Source organism: Alligator mississippiensis, chromosome 3 (genome assembly GCF_030867095.1).
Source record: "Alligator mississippiensis isolate rAllMis1 chromosome 3, rAllMis1, whole genome shotgun sequence".
Lineage (NCBI taxonomy): Eukaryota > Metazoa > Chordata > Crocodylia > Alligatoridae > Alligator > Alligator mississippiensis.
The window spans coordinates 260,747,054-260,769,801 of NC_081826.1; the positions used below are offsets into that span (position 1 = coordinate 260,747,054).

General features: G+C 44.1%; 1 protein-coding gene across 2 annotated transcripts in view; it reads left to right on the plus strand.

Moving 5' to 3' along the window:
- Positions 1–22,748, plus strand: part of CENPK (centromere protein K) — a 43,996-nt gene that overhangs the window by 1,202 nt on the left and 20,046 nt on the right. For both annotated transcript variants that reach the window (XM_014594077.3, XM_019495972.2), the window contains exons 2-5: positions 8,056–8,082; positions 8,844–8,981; positions 11,344–11,400; positions 16,221–16,293. In XM_014594077.3, the coding sequence (XP_014449563.1) occupies positions 8,056–8,082; positions 8,844–8,981; positions 11,344–11,400; positions 16,221–16,293 (295 nt within the window). The remainder of the gene's footprint in view (positions 1–8,055; positions 8,083–8,843; positions 8,982–11,343; positions 11,401–16,220; positions 16,294–22,748) is intronic.

The window sequence follows — 22,748 nt, forward strand, 5'->3', positions numbered from 1 at the left end:
TCGGAAGGGACCTCAGTAGATCATCTAGTCCGACCCCCTGCATAGGCAGGAAAGAGTGCTGGGTCTAGATGACCCCAACTAGATGCTTATCTAACCTCTTCTTGAAGACCCTCAGGGTAGGGGAGAGCACCACCTCCCTTGGGAGCCCGTTCCAGACCTTGGCTACTCGAACTGTGAAGAAGTTCTTCCTAATGTCCAATCTAAATCTGCTCTCTGCTAGCTTGTGGCCATTATTTCTTGTAACCCCTGGGGGCGCCTTGTTGAATAAATACTCACCAGTTCCCTTCTGTGCCCCCGTGATGAACTTATAGGCAGCCACAAGGTCTTGCGGAGGCTGAAAAGGTCCAGTTTCTCTAGTCTCTCCTCGTAGGGCTTGGCCTGAAAGCCCTTAACCATACGAGTGGCCCTTCTCTGGACCCTCTCCAGGTTATCCGCATCCCTATTGAATTGCGGTGCCCAGAATTGCACGCAGTACTCCAACTGCGGTCTGACCAGCGCCCGATAGAGGGGAAGTATTACCTCCTTGGACCTATTCGTCATGCATCTGCTGATGCACGATAAAGTGCCATTGGCTTTTCTGATAGCTTCGTCACACTGCCGACTCATGTTCATCTTGGAGTCCACTAGGACTTCAAGATCCCTTTCCACTTCCATGCCACCCAGCATGTCATTCCCTAGGCTGTAGGTGTGCTGGACATTGTTCCTCCCTAGGTGCAGCACTTTGCATTTCTCCTTGTTGAACTGCATTCTGTTGTTTTCTGCCCACTTGTGCAACCTATCCAGGTCTGCTTGCAGCTGTTCCCTGCCCTCCGGCGTGTCCACTTCTCCCCATAGCTTTGTGTCAACTGCAAACTTGGACAGAGTACATTTCACTCCCTCGTCCAAGTCGCTGATGAAGACATTAAAGAGTATTGGTCCAAGGACCGAGCCCTGCGGGACCCCACTGCCCACACCCTTCCAGGTCGAAACCGACCCATCTACCACGACTCTCTGGGTGCGACCCTCTAGCCAATTCGCCACCCACTGGACTGCGTAGTCATCCAAGTCACAGCCTCTTAACTTGTTCACCAGTATGGGGTGGGATACCGTATCGAAGGCCTTCCTGAAGTCTAAGTATACGACATCCACCCCTCCTCCTGTGTCCAGGTGTTTCGTAACCTGGTCATAAAAAGAGACTAGATCGGTCAGGCACAATCTGCCTGCCACGAACCCATGTTGGTTTCCCCTCAGCATAATTTGTCCTGCTGGGCTCTCGCAAATGTGAGCCTTGATAATTTTTTCAAAGACTTTGCCAAGGATGGAGGTGAGACTGACTGGTCTATAGTTGCCCGGGTCCTCCTTCCTCCCCTTCTTGAAAATGGGGACCACATTGGTCCTTTTCCAGTTGTCCGGGACTTGGCCCGCGTGCCACGAGCGTTCAAATATTCCCGCCAGTGGCTCTGCAATGATGTCGGCCAGTGCCTTCAGCACCCTCGGATGGAGCTCATCCGGGCCTGCTGACTTAAAGGCATCCGGTTCTTCCAAGTGACTCTGCACCATCTCAGGGTCTACGCGTGGAAGTCTGGCGCCTTGCTGCTGCCTCTCTACAACCCCAGAGAGACTTGTTGTGCCCCTCGTTTAGGAACACTGAGGCAAAGAACTCATTGAGTTCAGCCTTGTGCCCCCTGTCCGTCACCAATTGTTTCTGCCCATTTAGCAGGGGTCCTATTCCTCCCTGGGCCTTCCTTTTACTCCCTATATATCTAAAAAAACAATTTCTTGTTGTCCTTTACTTGGGATGCCATCCTCAGCTCCATGGTAGCTTTGGCCCGTCTAACTGCCTCCCTACAAGCACGAGCAGAGGAGGTATATTCGTCTTTGGTGATCTCTCCCTGTTTCCACTTTTTATGTGCTCCCCTTTTGGCCCTTAGGCTGACCTGGATTTCTGTGGTCAGCCAGGGAAGCCTCCTGGCCCCTTTCCCTCTTTTACCTCGCACGGGGATCATCTCGCTTTGTGCCCGAAGGACCGTTTCCTTAAGGCACAGCCACCCTTCTTGGGCTCCCATCACTTCAAAACTCCTACTCTGCAGTGCATCCTTGACTAATCACCTGAGTTCATTGAAATCAGCTTTCCTAAAGTCTAGCACTTTCACCCTACTAGTTACCTTACCCACTCGCCGTTTTATGGTGAATTCTATTATTAGGTGATCACTGTCCCCCAGATGGCTACCGATCTGTAGGTCCCCTACCATGTCATCCCCCGTTGCCAATACCAGATCCAGTATGGCATTCCCCGTAGTGGGACCGTGTACCTCCTGTGTCAGGTGGAGGTCCTGTACACAGGTTAGGAACCTGCGTGAGCAGTGGGACTTAGCCGTCTGTGTCTCCCAGCAGATGTTTGGGTAGTTTAGGTCCCCCATGACTACCGCCTCTTTAGCTTTTATAAGGCGTGAGGAGCACCAGCATGTTCTGGGGCGAGGGAGGAAGAGAAGGAGGGGAATGGGAGTCAGGCACTGGCAGGGCTGGGGGGTGGGGCAAGCCATGGGTCTTTGCATATGAGTCCAGGTAGGAAAAAAGTTGAGAACCACTGGTCTAACCTGTCTAGATTGAACCAATTTCCAAGTGAATAGGCATTCACTTTTAACTGAGGAAATGCAGGCACATGCCTGCAGTCACTTGGGACAAAAGCTGCAGGGGCACTAGAGTATGCCCTTGGCAGCAGGGAAGCTGTGCTGTGGGGGGGCATGTGGCGTGGCGAGTCCCGGCAGTAGCCTCAAGTGATCTGACCAGGGAGGGGGTTTATTCCTCGGGTGGGGGCGGGGAAATGGCCACTCACTGGCCAGCATGGCCACCTGAGGCAGAGGGGGCAGGGAGGGGGTTTATTCACCCCTCTGCCCTCAGGGGGCTATGGCCTGGGTCTGCCAGCCCCAATCACCACTGCCAATCACTCCCTGCATGGGGTAAGCAATGGAATAAGCGCCCTCCCTGCTCCCTGTGTCAGATGGTGGAGTGCAGGGGAAAATAACCCCTGTCCCTGCCCCTAAGGGGGCCATGGTGGCCAGCCTCTGGCCACACCCCTGCCATGGAAGCAGCGAGGGGGCAGGGACCGTGATGGGGGCAGCAGCCCCTGTCAAGGTTTTCTCGGAGTGCAAGCCTCTTCCTGGCAGGGAGGCTGTGCTGTGGGTGGGGGCGGGAGCAGGGCGGGCAGAGCTGCTGCAGACTGTGTGGAGCAAGTGGCGGCAGTGCTAGGACAGGCTTGGGGGGCTATGAACCCTGGTCTTCTACTGCAGCAGCAAGGGAAGAGTGCCGGGCAGACCCTGGCTTGGATCTGTGCCAGTGGGACAGGGTGGGGGGAATTAAACCCCTTTCCTGGCCAGTTCACTTGAGGCTACAGCTGGGGCTGGCCAAAGTTTCATAGTTTCATAGTTGGTAGGGTCGGAAGGGACCTGAGCAGATCATCAAGTCCAACCCCCTGGCATGGCAGGAAAGAGTACTGGGGTCAAATGACCCCGGCAAGGTGTTCATCTAGCCTCCTCTTCAAGACCCCCAGGGTAGGAGCCAGCACCACTTCTCTTGGAAGTTGGTTCCAGGTCCCAGCCGCCCTGACAGTGAAGTAGCGCCTCCTGATGTCTAGTCTGAACCTACCCTCTGCCAGCTTGTGACCGTTATTTCTAATTCACTCCTGGTAGTGCTCGGGGGAACAGGGACTCCCCCAATACCTGCTGGTCCCCTCTGACTAGTTTGTAAATGGCCTCTAGATCCCTCCATAGCCTTCTCTTGTGGAGGCTGAACAGGTTCAGGTTCCTTAGCCTCTCCTCGTGGGGCCTGTCCTGCTGCCCCCTGATCATGTGAGTGGCCCTCCTCTGGACCCTCTCCATGTTGTCCACATCCCTCCTGAAGTGCAGCTCCCAGGACTGGACGCAGTACTCCAACTGTGGCCTGCCCAGTATTGCATAGAGGGGGAGGATCACCTCCTTGGACCTGCTTGAGATGCATCTGTGGATGTATGACAAGGTAGGGTTGGCCTTCCTGACTGCGTCCCCACACTGTCAGCCCATGTTCATTTTGGCATCAGTAATGACTCCAAGATCCTTTTCTGCCTCTGCAGTGACGAGAAGGGAGTTCCCCAGCCTGTCAGTATGCTGCTGGTTCTTCCCCCCCAAGTGCAGCACCTTTCACTTGTCAGTGTTGAAACCCATTCTATTCTCATCTGCCCACCCCTGTAACCTGTCTAGGTCCAATTGCAGCCTATTCCTCCCTTCTAGCGTGCCTACTTCTCCCTGCATCTTCGTGTCATCTGCGAATTTGAACAGGGTGCTTTTTACCCCCTTGTCCAAGTCGCTGATGAAGATGTTGAACACTGGGGTTCCGAGGACCGAGCCCTGGGGGACCCCACTGGGTCAAATAACACCCGTCCACCACCACTCTCTGGGTGCGGCCCTCCAGCCAATTAGTGACCCATTTGACTGTAGGTGTCGACGCCACAGTCCCCTAGATTTTTAATGAGAATGAGGCCTTCCTAAAGTCCAGAAAGACTATGTCCACTGCTACACCTGCATCTAAGGATTTTGTGACCTGGTCATAGAAGGCCACCAGGTTGGTCTGACAGGACCTGTCTCGAATTAACACATGCCCCCACCACTGGAGCAGCAAGCAAAGAAATGTCTGACAGGGGCTCCTGCTTCCGTGCCTGTCAGATTCTGCTGGGATCCATGCCGGTGGGGCAGGGGAGAGAGATGAGGAATAAACCTCTTCCCTGCCCCCTTCACTTTAGGGGGGCCGGAGTCTGTCCACACTCCTGCCCCTACACCCAATAGGAAGCAGAGAGTCGGGGCCAGCCCTGATTCACTGGAGCAGAGAGCACAGCCCATCCCAGGTTGCAGAGCATGTCAGGATGCTGGGGGACTCTGGTTTAATTTAAACCAGGAGGGTGTCTGGGACAGAAGTTCCATAAACCGGTTTGAGCTCAATCAGCTCAGTCTGATATTATATTCAACCAGGTCTATCTCAGACCAGTTTCAGCCATTTTGAAATCTGGTTTATGTGCACTCAGCTTATGTTCTGTTGCAGGTTTAAACCAGTTTCTGATCACTTAAACTGGTTTATGTGTAACTTCTGTCCCTAGCCTTGAAGACAAACAGCAATGGGTTGGGAAGTCTGGGTGCACAGCTCTCCCTCTCCCCACTTGGCTTTTCTTCCTTTTTTATCTCTCGCTCCACAAGTATTTTGCTGTTTCTTGAGCCCTTTCTGTGGTGCATTATCATACAGGCACACACAGTGTTAACAGGTTACTCTTTATCCACCTTCTCTTGGGGCATTTGTGCTGGTTAGAGCCTTTCAGACCTTCATCCAGATATACCTAGTTGCCTCTGTGTAGTGTCTTGGGCAGCCCAATTAGCACTGTCACGCGACAGGGCCAAATTTGCACCCCTAATGCTTCCTGGATGCAGCCCCACCACAATATATCTAGGAGTTTTTCCATGACACTCAAAATTAATGGGAGTGTAAAAATGATGTTGTAGTCATAATGGTCCAACAATTATGCACAAGGCAAGGATTTCTTAGGGTGATGTCTTTTATTGAACCAACTATGTTGTTGGGATAAAGTTAGACAAGCTTTCAGATGTAAGATTCTTCTTCAGGTTTTACATTTGAGAGCTTGTCTAACTTTATCTCAACTATGTAAGTGGTCCAGGAAGAGATCATCCTAGGAAATCCTTGCCTCTTGTTTAAAATAGTGGTGATTTTGGAGTCAGATGATGCTGTTATATTTACATGTTTTGCCAGTGTCTCAACCTATGAACAAGCAGTGAATAAGAAGCCAGATTATCTAATTCAAGATAGTGTCAGACTGATGTTGTAGCCATGATGGTCCAGGAATTATGTGAGAGGCAAGGATTTCTTAGGGTAAGATCTTTTATTGGACCATTTGTGGAGTTGGGATAAAGTTAGGCAAGCTTTCAAACGCAAGATCTTCTGTCTGGAGCAGTGTAATGTGCTTGAGAGTGCTGCTGCCAGGCCCAGTAAGTTTACTGTGCAGACAGGGCCAGCATTTGTTTTATGACAAAGTTTTCAAGTTTTTGTTAGCACCTCAGCTACTTCATATTTGAACTTCAAAACTCTTGGCTATGTACTGTCCTGGTCTGGCGACATGTTACATTTTAAACGAACAGTCTGCTCAAGCATCACTTCCACAGTCACCCCAGTTCTTTTACCAGGAAAGAATGGTTTGGAGGTAGGAATCTCTGTAGCAAAGAAATATGTTTAGTTTCTCAGCAAGGTCTTTATCTTCCTTAATCATTCCTTTCAATCTCTGGTGATTCAGTGCTTCTGAAGTGATGACTCTTGTAGGCTTCCTGGCACAGATATACTTTGTTTAAAGAATCTCTTTTTTGTTTTTTACCCCTTTATATATTTGCTCTTCAGACTTCATTTTAGACCATCCATCTGATTTTCCTCGTGATGCCTGCTGTAATATGCACTCTTGTTTATAGGATCAATTTTTCAAATTTTGAAGGATTTTTATTTGGCTTGCATAGTCGCAGAAGCTTTTCTATGAAAATGGTTTCCTCCTTGCATTCTAGTCTCTGACTCGCTCAGGAGTGCATATCTTGTGCTAAGCATTGCACATACTGTTTTGTTTAGAAGCATCAAGGTTGTTTCTAGGGATTTTACTTGCTTGGGAGAAACGCATTTTACTTGCTTGGCTTTAGCCTTTGCTAACTTCCTTTCATTCAAATTTAATTGTCCGAATCATTAAGACTTCATTCTTCAAATCTTTTGTTTAGGCATCCTATTGACACAAAGAGGTTTAGCATGTGTACTAATCACTCAATGAAGTATATTTTGCAAGGTAATTGGGAGACAATGTAAATTATTAACTTTGAGCTATGTGAAGCTCCATGTTAGTGAGTTTTAGTTGGCTTGCATCATAAAGTGTTCTATGATTACTGTACTTATCTGAATTTACAATGATCCCCCCATTAATTAGATTCTATACACAGAAAATGTATAAATTAGTTATAATTTTCCATGTATAGAATACAGCTGTTGGGGGGGTACCTGAAATTTGTCCACTTTTTCCCTTGTGATAAGGGAGAAAGCAGTGGTGGGGGAGTTGAGCAGCCTGACCCCCATCCCTTTCCTCTTGCTGCCTGTCCCTCCCACCACCTGCTCCCAGTGCTGCCTGCCCTCCCTGTAGTGCCTTGGCCCCTTGGTGTCTGCCCCTCTTCCCCACTGTCAGCCACTGCTCACCCTGAGTTGTGGTCAAGGGCATGGAGCAGGTACTGGCTCCAAGCCCCGTCCAGCCATGCAGTAGCATTTGCAGTGACAGCAATGGCAGCTCCAGTCTCAGCTCTGACCTTGGAGTGGGGCTGGCAGTGTTGCTGCTGCAGCCACTGCTGTGTAGCTGGGCAGGGGCTGAAGCCAGACTGTGCTTAGTGTCCTAGGCTGGACCTGGAGCCACGACTCTGAGTAATCAGCAGTGGCACTGGGTGGCGTGAGGCATAGGCCAGAGGCGGGGGGGGTGGGGCAGCAGCAGTGGTGTGGAGCAGAGTCTGTAGGGGGGTGAGGGGGCAGGGCAATGACTGAGGCTTTGACTCTGACCCGAAGGGTGGGGTGGAGCCTTAGGTGCAGTAGCTGCCTGCCCCGCCCCCCACCTTGTACACAAATCCAAGACATGGGGCTTCCCCCCCTGTACTGAATGGGGGTGGGGAGGAAACCTCATCTTGGAGTCAAGTCAATATGGTAATTTGACAATAGTCATATATATCTAATAATAAAATGTTCCATGTACTTTCCCCCAGTTGCTACTGCCACTAGACTCTGACTGACCACAAGGGGGAGGGAGTTCCAGAGCTGAAGAGCAACTACTGAAAACACCCTCCTTTGCATATTTGCCAGTGAACTTAGTGCACAGATGATATTTGCAGGAGTTTGTAAATTATAGGAAAGGTTCTCAATTAAAGGAAAGTATCATCACAGGGAAGGTTGTCACAAGAGATGTACCATACAAGAAATAGATATACTGCAAGGGTTTAGAAGTCTATATATTTATTTTCTGTCCTTCTATTGTAGGATAAGCAAGATGAACTTTTACAAGAGGTATGTGTACTTTGAATAAGTTATTTATCGTTAAATAGAGTGCGTCTGTTCTCCATATATCTGTATTTTAAAAGAAATCAGTCTTTCTAGAAGAAATTAGTCAGACCACTTTCTGTGAAGTGATGCAGATTACTTTGTGTTTCTTTAAGGGAAACACTAATATTAATAAAATACTTTGTGTTATAAGATTGTTAATTTAAAAGTGGGTACCCTCTATGTTGCTTTTACATTCTATTTATTCTTGTGGAAGGACTATAGACCATAACTGCATTTACTAGGTAGTAATAGTGTTGATGGGATGCAAGGATTTCCTTGGTGATATCTTTTATTAGACCAGCTGAATGGTTGGGAGAGATGATAGGTAACCTTTTAGGCACAAATTGCTCTTTGGATTCTGTGGAAGAAAAGTCTACTATAGTAAATGTGCCTGTGTTAGTTTATGGTTACATTATATCTTTCTTCATCTCTTGGGAGACTTTAATAAGGATACGTGGTGCCAAGCATTTTGGAAAGCGTAGGATTTGTGATGTAGTAAAGGACATAGGTATATTAGAATTTTGTTTTTGTTTTAAAATTCTAGCTCACTGGCTGAGCTGGCTGTTTTTAATGAAAGTTTGAATGCTATTCAAATGTTAGTATTAGAATGATTTAAAAAAATTGTTTTTCTCTGTTTGGCATTAACGCTAATTTGTTTCAAATATGATTCACTGTTTTTAATTATTTTAGTTTCTTGTGTTGACTTATTTTCTGTTTGTTCACAGGTTGAGGAACTGGCAAAACATATGTCAATATACCCGCATAATTTGGCTCCAAAAATCGCCACTAATTTAGAGTGTCCTGTAAATGCCAAAGAAGAACTCCTAGATGAATGTGAGGCGATATGGAAGAAGTTGGAAGAGGTATGAAGATCATTAGAAATAGACATGGGGCCACATCCTACTTTACTTATGCACCTGATTATGAACCTGTTCCATCCGGAAAGTCCCCAAAAATCTATCAGTGCATCCATTTTTGTAATATGCTTTTACGTTCGCCTTAAAGCCATGTCCCAAAAAGCAGTATTTTATTATTACAAAATAATAATTTGTATTAACAGTTTTTCAGACACTATTGAAGGGTGAAATAGGGTCCCACTTAGATTCCTAACAGGTGGAGCAAGATCTGGCTATAGGTATATTGCATTTGATCATTGTATTTTCGCAAAGAAAACTCTTGGGGAAATAATACAAAATAAAAGCTGAAAGTGGAAATGGTGCTGAAGGACAAAGTACAGTGTGAGTCTTTGTTTACAATATTCTAATGTTATGTTTGTTTTAGTTTAACACAATGGAATGAAATCTGAAAAGTAACAATAATGAGTGGAAATAGTTCCAAATCTGAAGTAGTTACTATCTATGTAGACAAGAAATAGAGGCACAGAGCTAAATCAACATCTTTTGTAAGCTAAGGCAGTAACTGCAGCAGAACAGAACTCTGGTCTCTCAGCTCCCAGTTCAGTGCCCTAACTGTGCTGTCTCAGTATTTCAAAATTAAGTAAAATTTCTAAAAGAAAGACTTGCTTTAAACGGTTTTGAAGGGACACTAGAGTGTTAATTTTGAATCAAACTGTCCAGTTCAGAATTCTGCTACTTAGAGTCTAAATGGTTTCAGCACAATTTTACATGGCATTTCCACATAATACAATCTTCAGTACACCTGAAACAAGACGATTAAAGCTTTGTATGTTCACTAATGCACATATGTATTGTATATGCCTTCAGTTTTACTTAAAAATTCTTTAGCCATTTTTGCTCAGTGTGTGACATTTTTGAAATAAGAAGAAACACTTATTTTTATTTAGGCGTTTTAAAAAATTGGCTAAATATGTTTACTTACAATTTAACTTTTCAGTAATGTTTAGTTTACACAGGTTAAGTGCTATGCATTAAGAATTTATTACTGTCTAATTATGTGTGTAGGTCAGGACTAACTTTCTTTGTAAAATTTGTTTGATCAACATACAATATTAAGCAAAATGCACTAGGGGTGCACCGATAAAGATTTTTTGGGCTAATACCAATGGCTGCTGCTGGGTGTTCGTAAGCTGCGCTGGGCTCTTCCTGGCGGTTGCTCTTGGGCTGGGCCGGCGGGCGGTGACTCTGGCATGGGGCTATGGCAGTAGGTCTAGCGGGGCCCCCCCCCAGCACTGCCACCTCCTGCCCTGCCCCACCCGGCTCAAGCACAGCTGCCAGGAAGAGCACGGTGCAGCCCCCAAGCATGAGAGCACAGTGGCAGCCCACTCTTGTCTCACGCACAAATTCAGGGGGCACATGCCCCCCATGCCACCTCCACGGGGCACACAGTGGCAGGAGCTGCCCCACCCCGCCCCTGGACAAGCCACCAGCTCCATCCCATGCCCCACCCCGCCCTGGCTGGACAACCCCAGCCCCACTCCCTCCCTCACTGCAGGGGTCTCGATCTGCCCTCCTCCCATGCCCCTTTCCCCGCCACAGATTTACCAGGCAGAAGCTGCTTTCCAAGCTGCCAGGCTGCATTCCTGGCTGTGTGCATGCTGTGGCTGCATTCATGTAGACGGCATTTATTGGCAACGTTATCGGCCATGTCGGCCAAAAAAAAGCCGATTGCCGATAATGTCAATTTTCCTTTTATCGGTGCTAATACAATATGGACTGATGTACCAGTGCAGCTCTAAAATGTACCTCCTGGAATTGAACAAGTATTAGGGAACAATATTTGTTGGTTCATCTAGTGTACTTATCTGTTTAAAAAAACCCCACCTAAAATTAGGTTTTCTGAGAGGATGTCGACTCTCTTTTTTGAATTGGGAGGAAGGCAGATTAAATTCTCTCAGATTGGGCATGGGATTAAAAATTTTTAATTAGACTGAATATCTTTAGAATTGTGCGATAATTTCTATTATTAGCGTTCCCTTTTTCAGTTTCCTGTTACCTACTTGCTAAGAACCCTGTCCTTTCTTTCCCAAGTGTAGGATTTGTTTCCAGTTAGACCACACTCCCTTGGTAGTGGCTTTGTGGCAATTTCTTCAGTTAACAAAGGTCCCATCCCTGTCCTTTTTGTGTTCTGCTGTCAAATCATCCATTCACTTGTCTTCTGGGTAAGGTCTGCAACACAGTGGTGGCAGCCACATTCACAATCCTGCTATATTTTTGGAGGAGTTTTAATAACCATTTGGCTTGCCTAAAAAATAAAGAATGATAAATAAGCATTGTATTTTTGCTTTTTCTCTTCTTTTCTTTCAAGTGTCAGAGTAAGCTAACACTTCTAGGAACAGAAACACTTACAGATTCAGATGCAAAGGTAAGTTTCTGTTCTTTGTACTTAGTTTTCTCTAAATCAGCAAAATAATGAACTACTCCTGTCAGTGCCTTTTGTGTTATCTTCTCTTAACATGTGATCAGTAAGAGGGAAGATTATAAATGTGTTTTGATACTCTGTTTTCAGTGGTCAGTGCTATAATCATAGTTTTGGACAGCTCTGAAGAAGAATCTTGTTTCCTCTGAAAGATTAGTCCTACTTAATTTTGTAGGATTTTATAATACTCCTTTTCTCTCTAGTATTTATGAGATGTTTTCTAGGCAGTTGATTATCCCAAGGTTACTTTGGTTCACAGATGGGTTCCAAATATTGCTGGTAGTCAGAGTTTTGCACTGAAACTACAATTATTGTAATCTTCTGTACTTTGACTATAGAACAGGAGCTCATCTTTATAAATGATCTGGACACTGGTGTCAGAAGCGAACTGGCTAAGTTTGCTGACAACACCAAACTTTGGGGAAGAGTATCCACACTTGAGGATAGGCTGGTGATCCAGGCTGACCTCAATAGGCTTACAAGGTGTGCAGATAAAAACCCGATGGTATTCGATACAGAGAAATGCAAGGTGTTCCACCTCGGGAAGGGACGGAGAGAAGTCTGCATCACACTTATAGGCTCGGCAATGCTATACGCACTAGCACCATGACTTGGGGGTCATGAATGACCACAAGATGAACATGAGCCACCAATGCGATACCGCAGCTGGCAAAGCGAACAAACGTCTAGCTTACATCTCCCAATGCATCTCAAGCAAGACCCAGGATGTCATCTTCTCACTGTACTCAGCCTTGGTGGGGCTGCAGCTGGAGTACTGCATCCAATTCTGGGCTCCGCAATTCAAGAAGGACATAGAGAAGCTTGAAAAAGTCCAGAGAAGAGCCATGCTCATGATCAGATGGCAAGAGAGCAGGCCTTATGAAGACAGGCTGTGAGCTATGGGACTCCAGCCTGGAGAAGCGCAGGCTCAGGGGTGACTTGGTGGCAGCCTATAAGTACATAAGGGTTGTGCATCAGGACCTGGGGGAATGCCTATTCGCCAGAGCACCCCAAGGGATGACAAGGTCCAATGGTCACAAACTCCAGCAAGACCGTTTTAAGCTGGACATAAGGAAAATCTTTACTGTCCGAGCCCCCAAGGCCTGGAACAGGCTCCCTCCAGAACTGGTGCAAGCATCTTCTCTGGACACTTTTAAGAAACATTTGGATGCTTATCTTGCTGGGATCCTTTGACCCTAGCTGACTTCCTCCCCCATGGGCAGGGGGCTGGACCCAATGACCTTGCAAGGTCCGTTCCAGCCCTAACGTCTATGAAATCTATCACAAGAAAGGTCTTTACTTCTGTTAATAATATCTGCAAAATCTGAGACAGAAGATTTGTTCCAGGTTGTAATCTGGAACAGATCTGAAATATGTTTAGTTAAAGCTGATTTGAGCCACCTTTGGATGAAGAAATTTATCCTTATCTTGCAGTTAAAGTTGAAATGAGCTTTAGTTCAAGTGCTGCTGCCATTTTTAAGTATGGGGAGGGTTCTAACTGGATCTGAGAGGGGCCAGGGCAGATGTGGGTTCAGGGCTCTCTGCCCTGCTGTCTTTACCCCATGAGCCATGCACTGGCCGCACATCCCCTGCCTGTCAGGCAGCAGAAGGCACAACTTGCCACTGCCAAATGGGCAGGAGACACCTGGCCAGCATGCAGCTCCCAAGACAAAAGGCACCAGGGCAGGCAGCCTGCATCTGCCTTTGTCCCATGCACAAATCGCGTGGGGGGGCACATGCCCCCCATGCTTCCCCCAGGGGACGGGCATAGCGGCAGGGAGCACCTCCAGCTCCTGCTGTGGGTGGGGGAGCACTGTGGAGGCCTTGATCTGCCCCCCATCTCTTCCTTCCCCCATACCCCTTCCTGTCCACAGACCTACCTTCAGGGCACTGCTCTCCATGCTGCCCAGCTGCATTCCTAGCCACATGCATGCTGTGGAGCCCTGGCCAGAAGGCACATTATGTTTATTGATATATCATTGGCTTTGCTGGTCAAAAAAAGCTGATAGCCGATAATGTTAATTTTCCTTTTATTGGTGCTGATCCAATATGGCACCAATATATAGGTGTACCTCTAGAATATACCCCTTGCTGGGAACATAGATATTCCTAATATGGTTAAGGGTTGAAGTTTAGGGCCTATGAGAGGTTTAGGGCGACCTCCCACTTTGAAAACAGCAAATAGAGGGATTCTATTTGAATTCTAAGTTGAATTCGTAAGTTTTAAAATCAATTCATAAAGATCATGCTTTACTATATTTACATACACGTTCCTGCAATTATTATTTTACTCTGTATATTTAATGTTTATTAAAGAATTTTCTCATAATTTTGGAGGCTGCCCTAAGCTTTGGGGCCTGATACAACTGTACCTTTATTCCCCCTAGCTCTTAAGCCCTAAAGATCTTAGTCCAGAGTTTGTCCTTTTTTTTATCCATTGGCTGAGTTAAATTATTTCTTATTGTTGAAGACTGCTGGCTGGCACAATTGACTTAGTTTTATGTTAGTATGTAAATCTAACTGTTAAAGCACTCAGAGCTTTGTATGTGCATTTTTATGTCAAACATTTAAAGATCTGCTCAGAGAATTGGCAGTTTCTGTTGTCAGAAACAGCGCTACAGAAGCACAAAAGAGTTGGCGCTGTCTTTCTGTTACACCCTACAGAATATATGGTGGGTGCTTCTTTGTTTTTGCCCCTGGCTAAAACTACTATAATAGATTATCTTGAACTATGTAAGGAAGAAACTTAATTGTCAATTCTTGATATTTTTATTACGTGACCTTGGCGGCTGGTCTGTAGCACATCTTGATCTTGATTTTTCGTGCTGAATGAGAGCCAAATACAATCTGCTCTACCTTTTATGGATAGCATAACCATTTCCATTTCTTAACAATTAAATTTAAGAATGTACAAGAAAATGTACCTACCCTATGTATAAAATGTTCTGGAAATGATTGTTACTTTCCCTCTCTCTGGCAATAACCTGTTGAATACATTCTGATATTTTCACTGTATTTTCTATAGTCTTTCCTGAAATGATATTTTGGACTTTCCTGCTTCAGTATTGTCATTAAATCTCAACACCAGCAGTACACTAGGGGGGCTGTTTGACTTTTCTTCAACAGCAGTATCAAAAGGCTGTGTTAATCAGACTGGTAATCCTTTCTAGGCAAAACACACGTTTTTATTTGTGCAGAAAGTATAAACTTAAAATTTGAGACTTATTGAAGGGGTGGTATACTTAGATTTTGTGAACCTTGCCTTGGATGTTAATAACATGTGATCTTAGAATAATAGAGAATTAGGGTTGGAAGGGACCTTAGTAGGTCATGTAGTCCAACCCCCTGCTCAAAGCAGGAATATCCCCAACTAAATCATCCCAAGCAAGGCTTTGTCTAGAGGGTCTTAAAAGCTTCAAATGATGGAGAGTCCACAACCTCTCTGGGTAACCTGTTCCAGTGTTTAACTACCCTCCTAATGAGAACAGTTTTCCTAATATCTAACCTAAACTTCCCTTGCTGCAACTTAAGACCATTGCTCCTTGTTCTGTCATCTGCCACGACTGAGAACAGTCTAGCTCCATCCTCTTTGGAACCCCCACTTCAGGTAGTTGAAGGCTGCTATTAAACCCCTCCCAGTCTTCTCTTTTCTAGACTAAATAGCCCAGTTTCCTCAGCCTCTCCTCAGAAGTCATGTACCCCAGCCCCCTCACCATTTTTGTTACCCTCTGCTGGACTCTCTCCAATTTGTCCACATCCTTTCTGTAGTGGGGCCCCAAAACTGGACACAGTACTTCAGATGTGGCCTCACCAGTACTGAATAGAGGGGAAGAATCATTTCCCTTGATCTGCTGGCAACACTCCTACCAGTGCAGCCCAGTATGCTGTTAGACTTCTTGGCAACAAGCACACACTGCTGGTCATAATCAGTTTGTCTACTATAATCCCCAGGTCTTTTTGTGCAGAGCTGCTGCCTAGCCAGTCAGTCCCAATCTGTACTGGTGCATGGAATGCTCACTGAGTGTCTTAGTTTCCAGATTGATGTCAAGTTCTTTTGGTTTTTTTTAAAATCATTTATGTATTTAAAGATACATCTACGTGTCACAGTGTAGCTAGCTCTGGTTATCTCTTCACAGCACTGCATTATGCCATGTAGACGAAACCCAAAGACCACCCCCTCACCATGACAATACTATTGTATACTATCTGTCTATACCAGCAGAGGTATGTGAGCTGAAGTCCCTACATCAATGATTTACAAGTAAATATAAATCATTGCATATATAACAATGATGATCTACAGCTTTTATTTCAAAGGGCAGCACTTTTGCACTCAGCTGGAGCTCATCAACCTTCCCACACAGCTAATTGGAGAAACGGTGCCTTTTCAAATAAAAGTTGCACTAAACAGGTGGAGCATCTCAACCAGTCCTATACTGTTGTTGGCTTTGGCTCTACAATACCCTTCCTTACTTAAAAAACCCTCATCTTTATAGGCGGGGAAGGAACCTAACCCTGCAAAGTATCTGGGTTCCACTGTAATAGTATCTAAATAGATGCCTGACATTGTAAAAAAGATTCTGTACATCATAAAAACAAATTGGTTGCAAGCAACAGTTATTCTAAAATCTAGTAAAATGTGCTTAATATAACTTTTGGATTTTCCTCAAAGATTACTAAACTTCTTACCTTTTTCTCATTTACTGAAATACAGTACAGGCGTTTCAAGATAGCTGTGAAATACCATTTTTTTTTCCTTTTCACAGCTTTCATTGTTAATGATGCGAGTGAAGGCTTTAACAGCAGAATGCAATCAATGGCAGAAACAAACTCCTGAAAGTAAGGATTTTCATTAAAATTTTATTTTGTAGACTTTAATGTAAAAAGTTTATGTGATTATACTTTGCATTTACAAAGCACCTTCCATCCAAGAATCTTAGTTCATGAATATGTAAAATGTTTTTGTTTTATGAATCATCACACCTAAGCACTTAACAGAAACTAAAATTAACTGCCACTAATTATGGTGCCTCTGTGCTTTATTCCTTGTAGCATCTCTATCCCTATCCCAAATAATTATTCCATCACTGTTCTTCAAGTTTCTTTTTAAAATTTATTTCTCCCCCAAAAAGTCTTTGTTTTCCAATTATTCCAAATAGTTTATTAGAGTGATAAGAGGAAATATTTTTTTATTACTGAACATACATGACTCCTTCAATTCTTCAAGATACTATTTTCTGTCTAACACCTTCAGCAACATTTGGTTCAAACTGAATAATATTTAGTTTGCTTTGATCCCAGGCTCTAATTTGGCCAAACACAGGAAAATCCAGACTGCACGATCTGTTTGACAAGATGATACCTGATGGTACTGAAACAAAAACTAGTAATAATATCAGATACAATTTATTTAATTTGTTCTATCTCTTTTTGGTTAAAACGATTTTAGAACTTTTCTACATGGGAAAATACACTGGCATTATAGTCATGTATTATCTATCTGTACATGCTTGTACCAGAAGTTTCTCTTTTTCTAGTTTAGTTTATATTGCTTCCAAATTGATTGAAGCACAAAGCAAACTCAAAATGATGACTTTAAACACTTTCAAGTGCCTGCTGTAAACTCTTAGTTATTCAAAAGGAAGTGGACTTCTTAAATGAGAGGTGCCTCACAGCTTTACTATAGATATTGCTGCTTTTCACCATATAATACTAGAATTAATTTTGAAAAGGATGTTTTCTCAAAGTCTGCTAGGCAGAAGTCAAGGCAGTGTGTCACCTTATAACAGGGACGAGCAATTATTTTGACTGGAGGGCCATCTTAATGAGTTTTGGTGAGCTATCGAGGGATGCAAGGGTACCCCCCGCCCCTTGTCAGGTGCCCCACCCTCTGGTTGCCATCTTGGGACTGAAGTCCCATTCTCTAACCCCTGACCTTTGCCACTGGAAAGTCCCTTCCCTTGCCCCTGGAAGTACTCCTTTTGGGAAGGGAGATTACCATCTTGGAACCAGAAAATAAACAAATTATATACTAAAAATCAAACATCCACAATAATGTATTATAATTATATTTAATTTAAAAATATATATTTTGTCCTGATTTGTCTGTGTTTGTGTGGTGTATATAGAAGTGATTGCATAATAGTTCAAAATGAAGTCTTACTCTTGTATATTGTAGCAGGGGAAGGGTTGTGGGAGGGTATGGATGGATGGGTATGGGATTTGTGGTGGGGTGTGGGTATGGGGTTTGTATGGATGCATATGTATCTGGAGTGTGGGAGTTTTGGTTTGTGGGGGTGTGTGGGAGGCTGTGGGGTGTGTGGAGGGAGAGGGTGACTGGGTGTGTGTTTGTGGGAGGAGTGTGCCTGGGGGGGTGTATGTGTGTGGTGGGGGGTGTGTGCGTAGCAGGGAGTGGGGCTCCCCCCAGAGTCATGCAGATGTGTGTATGAGAGGGAAGCATGTGGGGGAGGTCTGGGTGTGTATGGGGTTTGTGGAAGGAGGGTTTGTGGGTGGGGTGCGGTGTGCATGGGAACCCCCGTGTGCACCCCTCTGAGCTGGTCAGCACCCGCCCCTGTGCTGCAACAGCCCAGAGCCTATGTGCCCTGCAGTGCATCCATGCCACTACCAACAGCCCCAGCCCACCCCACGCCCGTTCCGGACTCGCGCTCGCCAGCGTGGGATCAGTTGGAACCCACGGGCACAGCCCCAAAACAGGCCGTCCTGCACCTGCCCTGCTGCAGCCCTGTTGCATGCCCGGGGAGCAACAGGACACATCGCTGTTGGACGGTGCCTGGGCCAGTCGGGACCAAGGGACCCGCTGTGGGCTGGACAAAGCCATTCCACTGGCCATATTTTGCGCGCCTCTAACTAGACTAACCCGTTCAGAAAGGCATAAACTTTCATAGGCTGCAAGCTACATCTGATGAAATAGGCTGTAGCCTATGAAAACTTGTGCCTCTCTGAATGAGTTAGTCCATAAGGACACCTTTACACATGCCCGAGGCTTGCTCTGACTCGTTCTAATTAGAGCGTGTCGGAGCAGACTCAGTTAATTAAGTCTGCTGGAGTGTGCTAATTAGCATGCTGTGTTTTGAAGCGCCGGGATGCTGAATACTCGTGACACCTAATTAGCACACTTCACCAGCCTTGGTGTCATTTGTATTCAGTGTCCCAGCACTTTAACTATAGTTCATTAAACAAACTTTAGTTTAAGCACCTCTGCCACCATTTTGAAGCGCAGGACACTGAATACATGAGACGCTGCAGACACTTTAATTAGAGTGGCTCCCAAGAACTGCTCTAATTAAAGTGCCTTCTCCCTCCTCCACCCAACCCCAGAGCTTGTGTAAAGACCCTAAGGTGCTACACTTTCCTGCCTTCTGCCTGACTTCATCCTAATACAGCTAGCTACCTGTCTCTACTAAGAGTTTACTGTGAGGCACAAGGTAGCTTTGATTCATTTCTAAAGATATTTTTTTAAAGAAATAAAAGTAATATGAATTACCATATTGGAGCAGATCAATAGTTTGTCAAAGAGTCTGTCCTTCACAGAAGTCGGTTTTAAATGTTTCAGAGTTGTGTGTAGACAACCTTCAACAAATTGAAACAGATTGTACAGTACGATCCTATAGGAGAAATTTCCTTGTTGGCTGTTCTTGGTGATCAGTCTGTGTCTTGCAGCATAAAAATTGAAAGCACTTACAATTTTTATCTTGGCTTAAATAACTGCAGATGTTAGTTCATGTTACTAAAAATATGTAATCATTTAAAACTCTAATCTGTTTGTTTTACAAAAAAATCTTGGGGCATAAAATATTTTTACTGGCCTGCTGAGCTACTTGGCTCAGAATGTTCTAATTTGCTCCCAAATTATTAGATTTATTATTAGAAATATCAATTTTATAGTTTAGAGATTGTGTATGTAATATAAATAACATTTTGCAGTCTAGGGTCTGCCTTGTTACTTGGCATTCTCTTTTTCAGCCACTTTGTCAGAGGAAAGAAAGTAGGGTTTATCTCCAAGAACCTCACAAAATTATAAGCTACTTTACTTTCATCCTGTGCTCATCCAGCTAAGACACTCTCCATGTATCTACCCCTCAGTTTAAGTGACAGTAACTGCCTGATCCATGGAAAGTATTGATTGAGTGATACTAAGTATTGGGGTATGAAGATTAATCAGTTTCCCACAGTTTGCTATTGAGGATAAAAGCCTGGCTGTCTTGTACTCTGCTTTATATTTTTAGCAGTGGCCAGTACAGTTATAATAGGCCTGTCAGTATTTTCATTATGAACCTCACTTTCAGAGGCTATAACTGGGCAGCTCCAAATTTTATTGGGCACGGTTTTGGCACAGAGGTTTGACTCCATAATACAGGTTTGATTTATTTTTGCAAGACTTAATTTTACTCATTTGTTCTTCCTGGATTTCTGATACTCTTTATATAGCTCCACGTTTGCTTAATCAGCTAAATTAAAACTTTTTAGCAAGCAGTTGGCTCTTAAAATTGATTTTTTTCTTTCTTTAAAATAAGGAAATGAGAGCAAACACATTTTTAAGTTTATAAAATAGCTGTAGTCTCAATATAATACTTTTTTTGTCTGCATAGTATAAATATTGTGCTAGATTCCTATGATTTCAATAGAATTTTCTGTATAAAAGCATGCATGGTAATGGTTCTTTACATTGCTAACATCTGGTAGTATTTTGCTTAGTAATCTTGCTACATGTTAGCCTGCTATTCTGCTTGTGACCTCCAGACTTGGTTTTTGCAACTCTTATCTAGGAATGAAACCACACACCAAGAAAAAAAGCTCCAATTGGTGGAAAATACAGTAGCCAATGTATTTGCTAATAAAGATTGCCACAGATGCATTGCCCAAGTAATCTCTGTTCTGCACTGGCTCCCCTCTAAGTTGAGCCTGGTTGAAGGTCTTTGTCCTGATGTTAAGAGTCCTCCATGGGATTGATTTTTAGTTCCTGGAGAGATTCACCTTTCCTCTGTAGTTATGATTCTCACAATTCATAATTCAGGAGAGTGACTGAATTAGACAGACTATTGAATACTCTCTTGAGGAAAACAGATTCTTTTTGGGACATTGGGAAGGCATTCTGATACTATAGTGATAAGAGCTCTACATACTTAGAATGTTTAAACTTGTTGGAAATGGTAGAAAACAAGCATTTGGAGTAAACTAAAATAGTGGGAATTGATATTGCAAAATAAAAAGGACATCAAATCATCATAAAGGGTAGAACATTGTTTTCTGTTCTTTAAATATGCTAGTGCATGAAACTACTGAAAGTGAAGAACAAAGCATTAATTAATTTGATTTTGAATGTGAGACATGTTAATGGCATCATCACAAAAATATGCTGTATTTAATTGAATACAAGACAAGGTTTTTTCTCCAGTCGGCATGGAGGGAAAAAACCCTCATCTTACATTTGCCTACAAGGAAACCTCATTAAATACATTGTTTATTAATTTGCTGCTAAAAACAGCATGAAAACCAACTATGAAGATGACTAAATGAAGCCAACACTGAGCATGACTATAAACCACATAACCCATATTGGGTAAACAGACTGATGGGAACACTTTTTTCTTTGGCCCTTAAAAAATGGACAGGTGTTTCCTCCACAGGGAAACTGGCACCAGTCCTGGAGGTATTGAATACCAGGTTGGCACCAGGAGGGCCAGAGCCAGCCCGGACACCCTCTTCTTGGCACCAAAAAATGGTATATTTGATCTACCACAAGGATAGGTTAGTATAGCCTACCTGGAGAAGATATATGATAGTGCCCATCGCACACGGTCCCTCTCAGCACTGACTCGTTTTCAAGTCATAGTGAGCAAGTACATTGAATACGTTTTTACTTCCTCTTCACTCCCACAGCCAAGTTGTGCCTTTTTCCCATTTCCAATGATTCCTGTTTCTTCAGCAGACTTAAGTGTCTGGCAAGTGTCACCAAACAGGACCCCAAACAGTTCAGTCAGAATCCCTCTCTTGCCCCCTCTCTTAGCCTGTTGCATATGATGAGTGTGGCCCTGCCCTTCATAAGGTGGAGCCAGACCAAGTTGCCCTGTGCCTCATCTGCATATAAATTTTTGGAGGATCCCTAGACTCATAACAAGAACATGCAGTTCCAGACATTAGTGGGGAGCTAATTAGCAGGTGGCTCCTTTGAGGGGAGTTATCTAGATTATACACACGTACTGGGCGCATCTACGCATGCCGCTATGGTGCCATTGTTACTGCACTGTCATTTAATACTTCCTTTTGGAAGTACTAAATGATGGTGCAGTAATAGTAATACTAACAGATGGTGCACTGTGCTGTGCATGCCACGCATGATTATTTTTAGGCACTACATTGCCATAGTGACGTGCTATAATGAGGGAGCCTGTCGCTACAGTGACATAACTGCAGTGTCATGATTTTTGCCCATGGATGCTATGTCGCCATAGCACATTCCTATGGCAACACAGCATTGCGTGTAGACACACCCACTGAACAGTGCTGAGCGGTGGGGTCATGATGGTTTGAAATGCTGTTGACTCTGCTGGGTCCCAGCCCAAAAAACTGTATGGTAAATCATGAGCCTTTTGGCTTTGGATCAATATCATGCATCATTTGTATTATATATAAGTAGGTATAAAAGTGCTGCTTCAAATTGTGTTTGTGGAGTACCTGTTCTAAAACAGGTAAGCAGTTTCAAAAAAGGTAAAATGAATTAATTCTGGATGAACTAAATCCATGGGTACTATATGAAAATTACTACAGCTATGTGTGTTTCAAGGTCAGTTTTCAAATTTGCTCCTCAATTCCATCTGCTCATGGAGGGCAGGGTCTGACAGTAGAAGAAGGTGGGGGTAGGTACAGGGCAAGGGGGCTACCTGACCCCCCCTCTCCTCCCCCCAATTTATTTTCTCTGTTGTAGCAGTGGTAGGGCAACAAATTCAAGACTAATCCCCAACAATTAGATTCTGTATCTGTAAAATTATAACATATTTATAAATTGTCCATATATAGAATCTAATTATTGGGGAGGTTGTCTTGTATTCAAGTAAATATGGTAGTTGTGATAACATTACAGTTGTTATAAAAGGCCTCAAATGGCTCTTTAATACCAGCTTAATTCAGAAGCATGCTGCTTATCTTTTGTTTTCTTAGGATTTTGCTTTTATATTTCAAGAACCATTTTTTAATTATCCTCTGTTTTAATTGAACATATTCTGGTGCAGAAATATTATGTATTTTAGTATTTTAACACACTCGTCACTGAAACC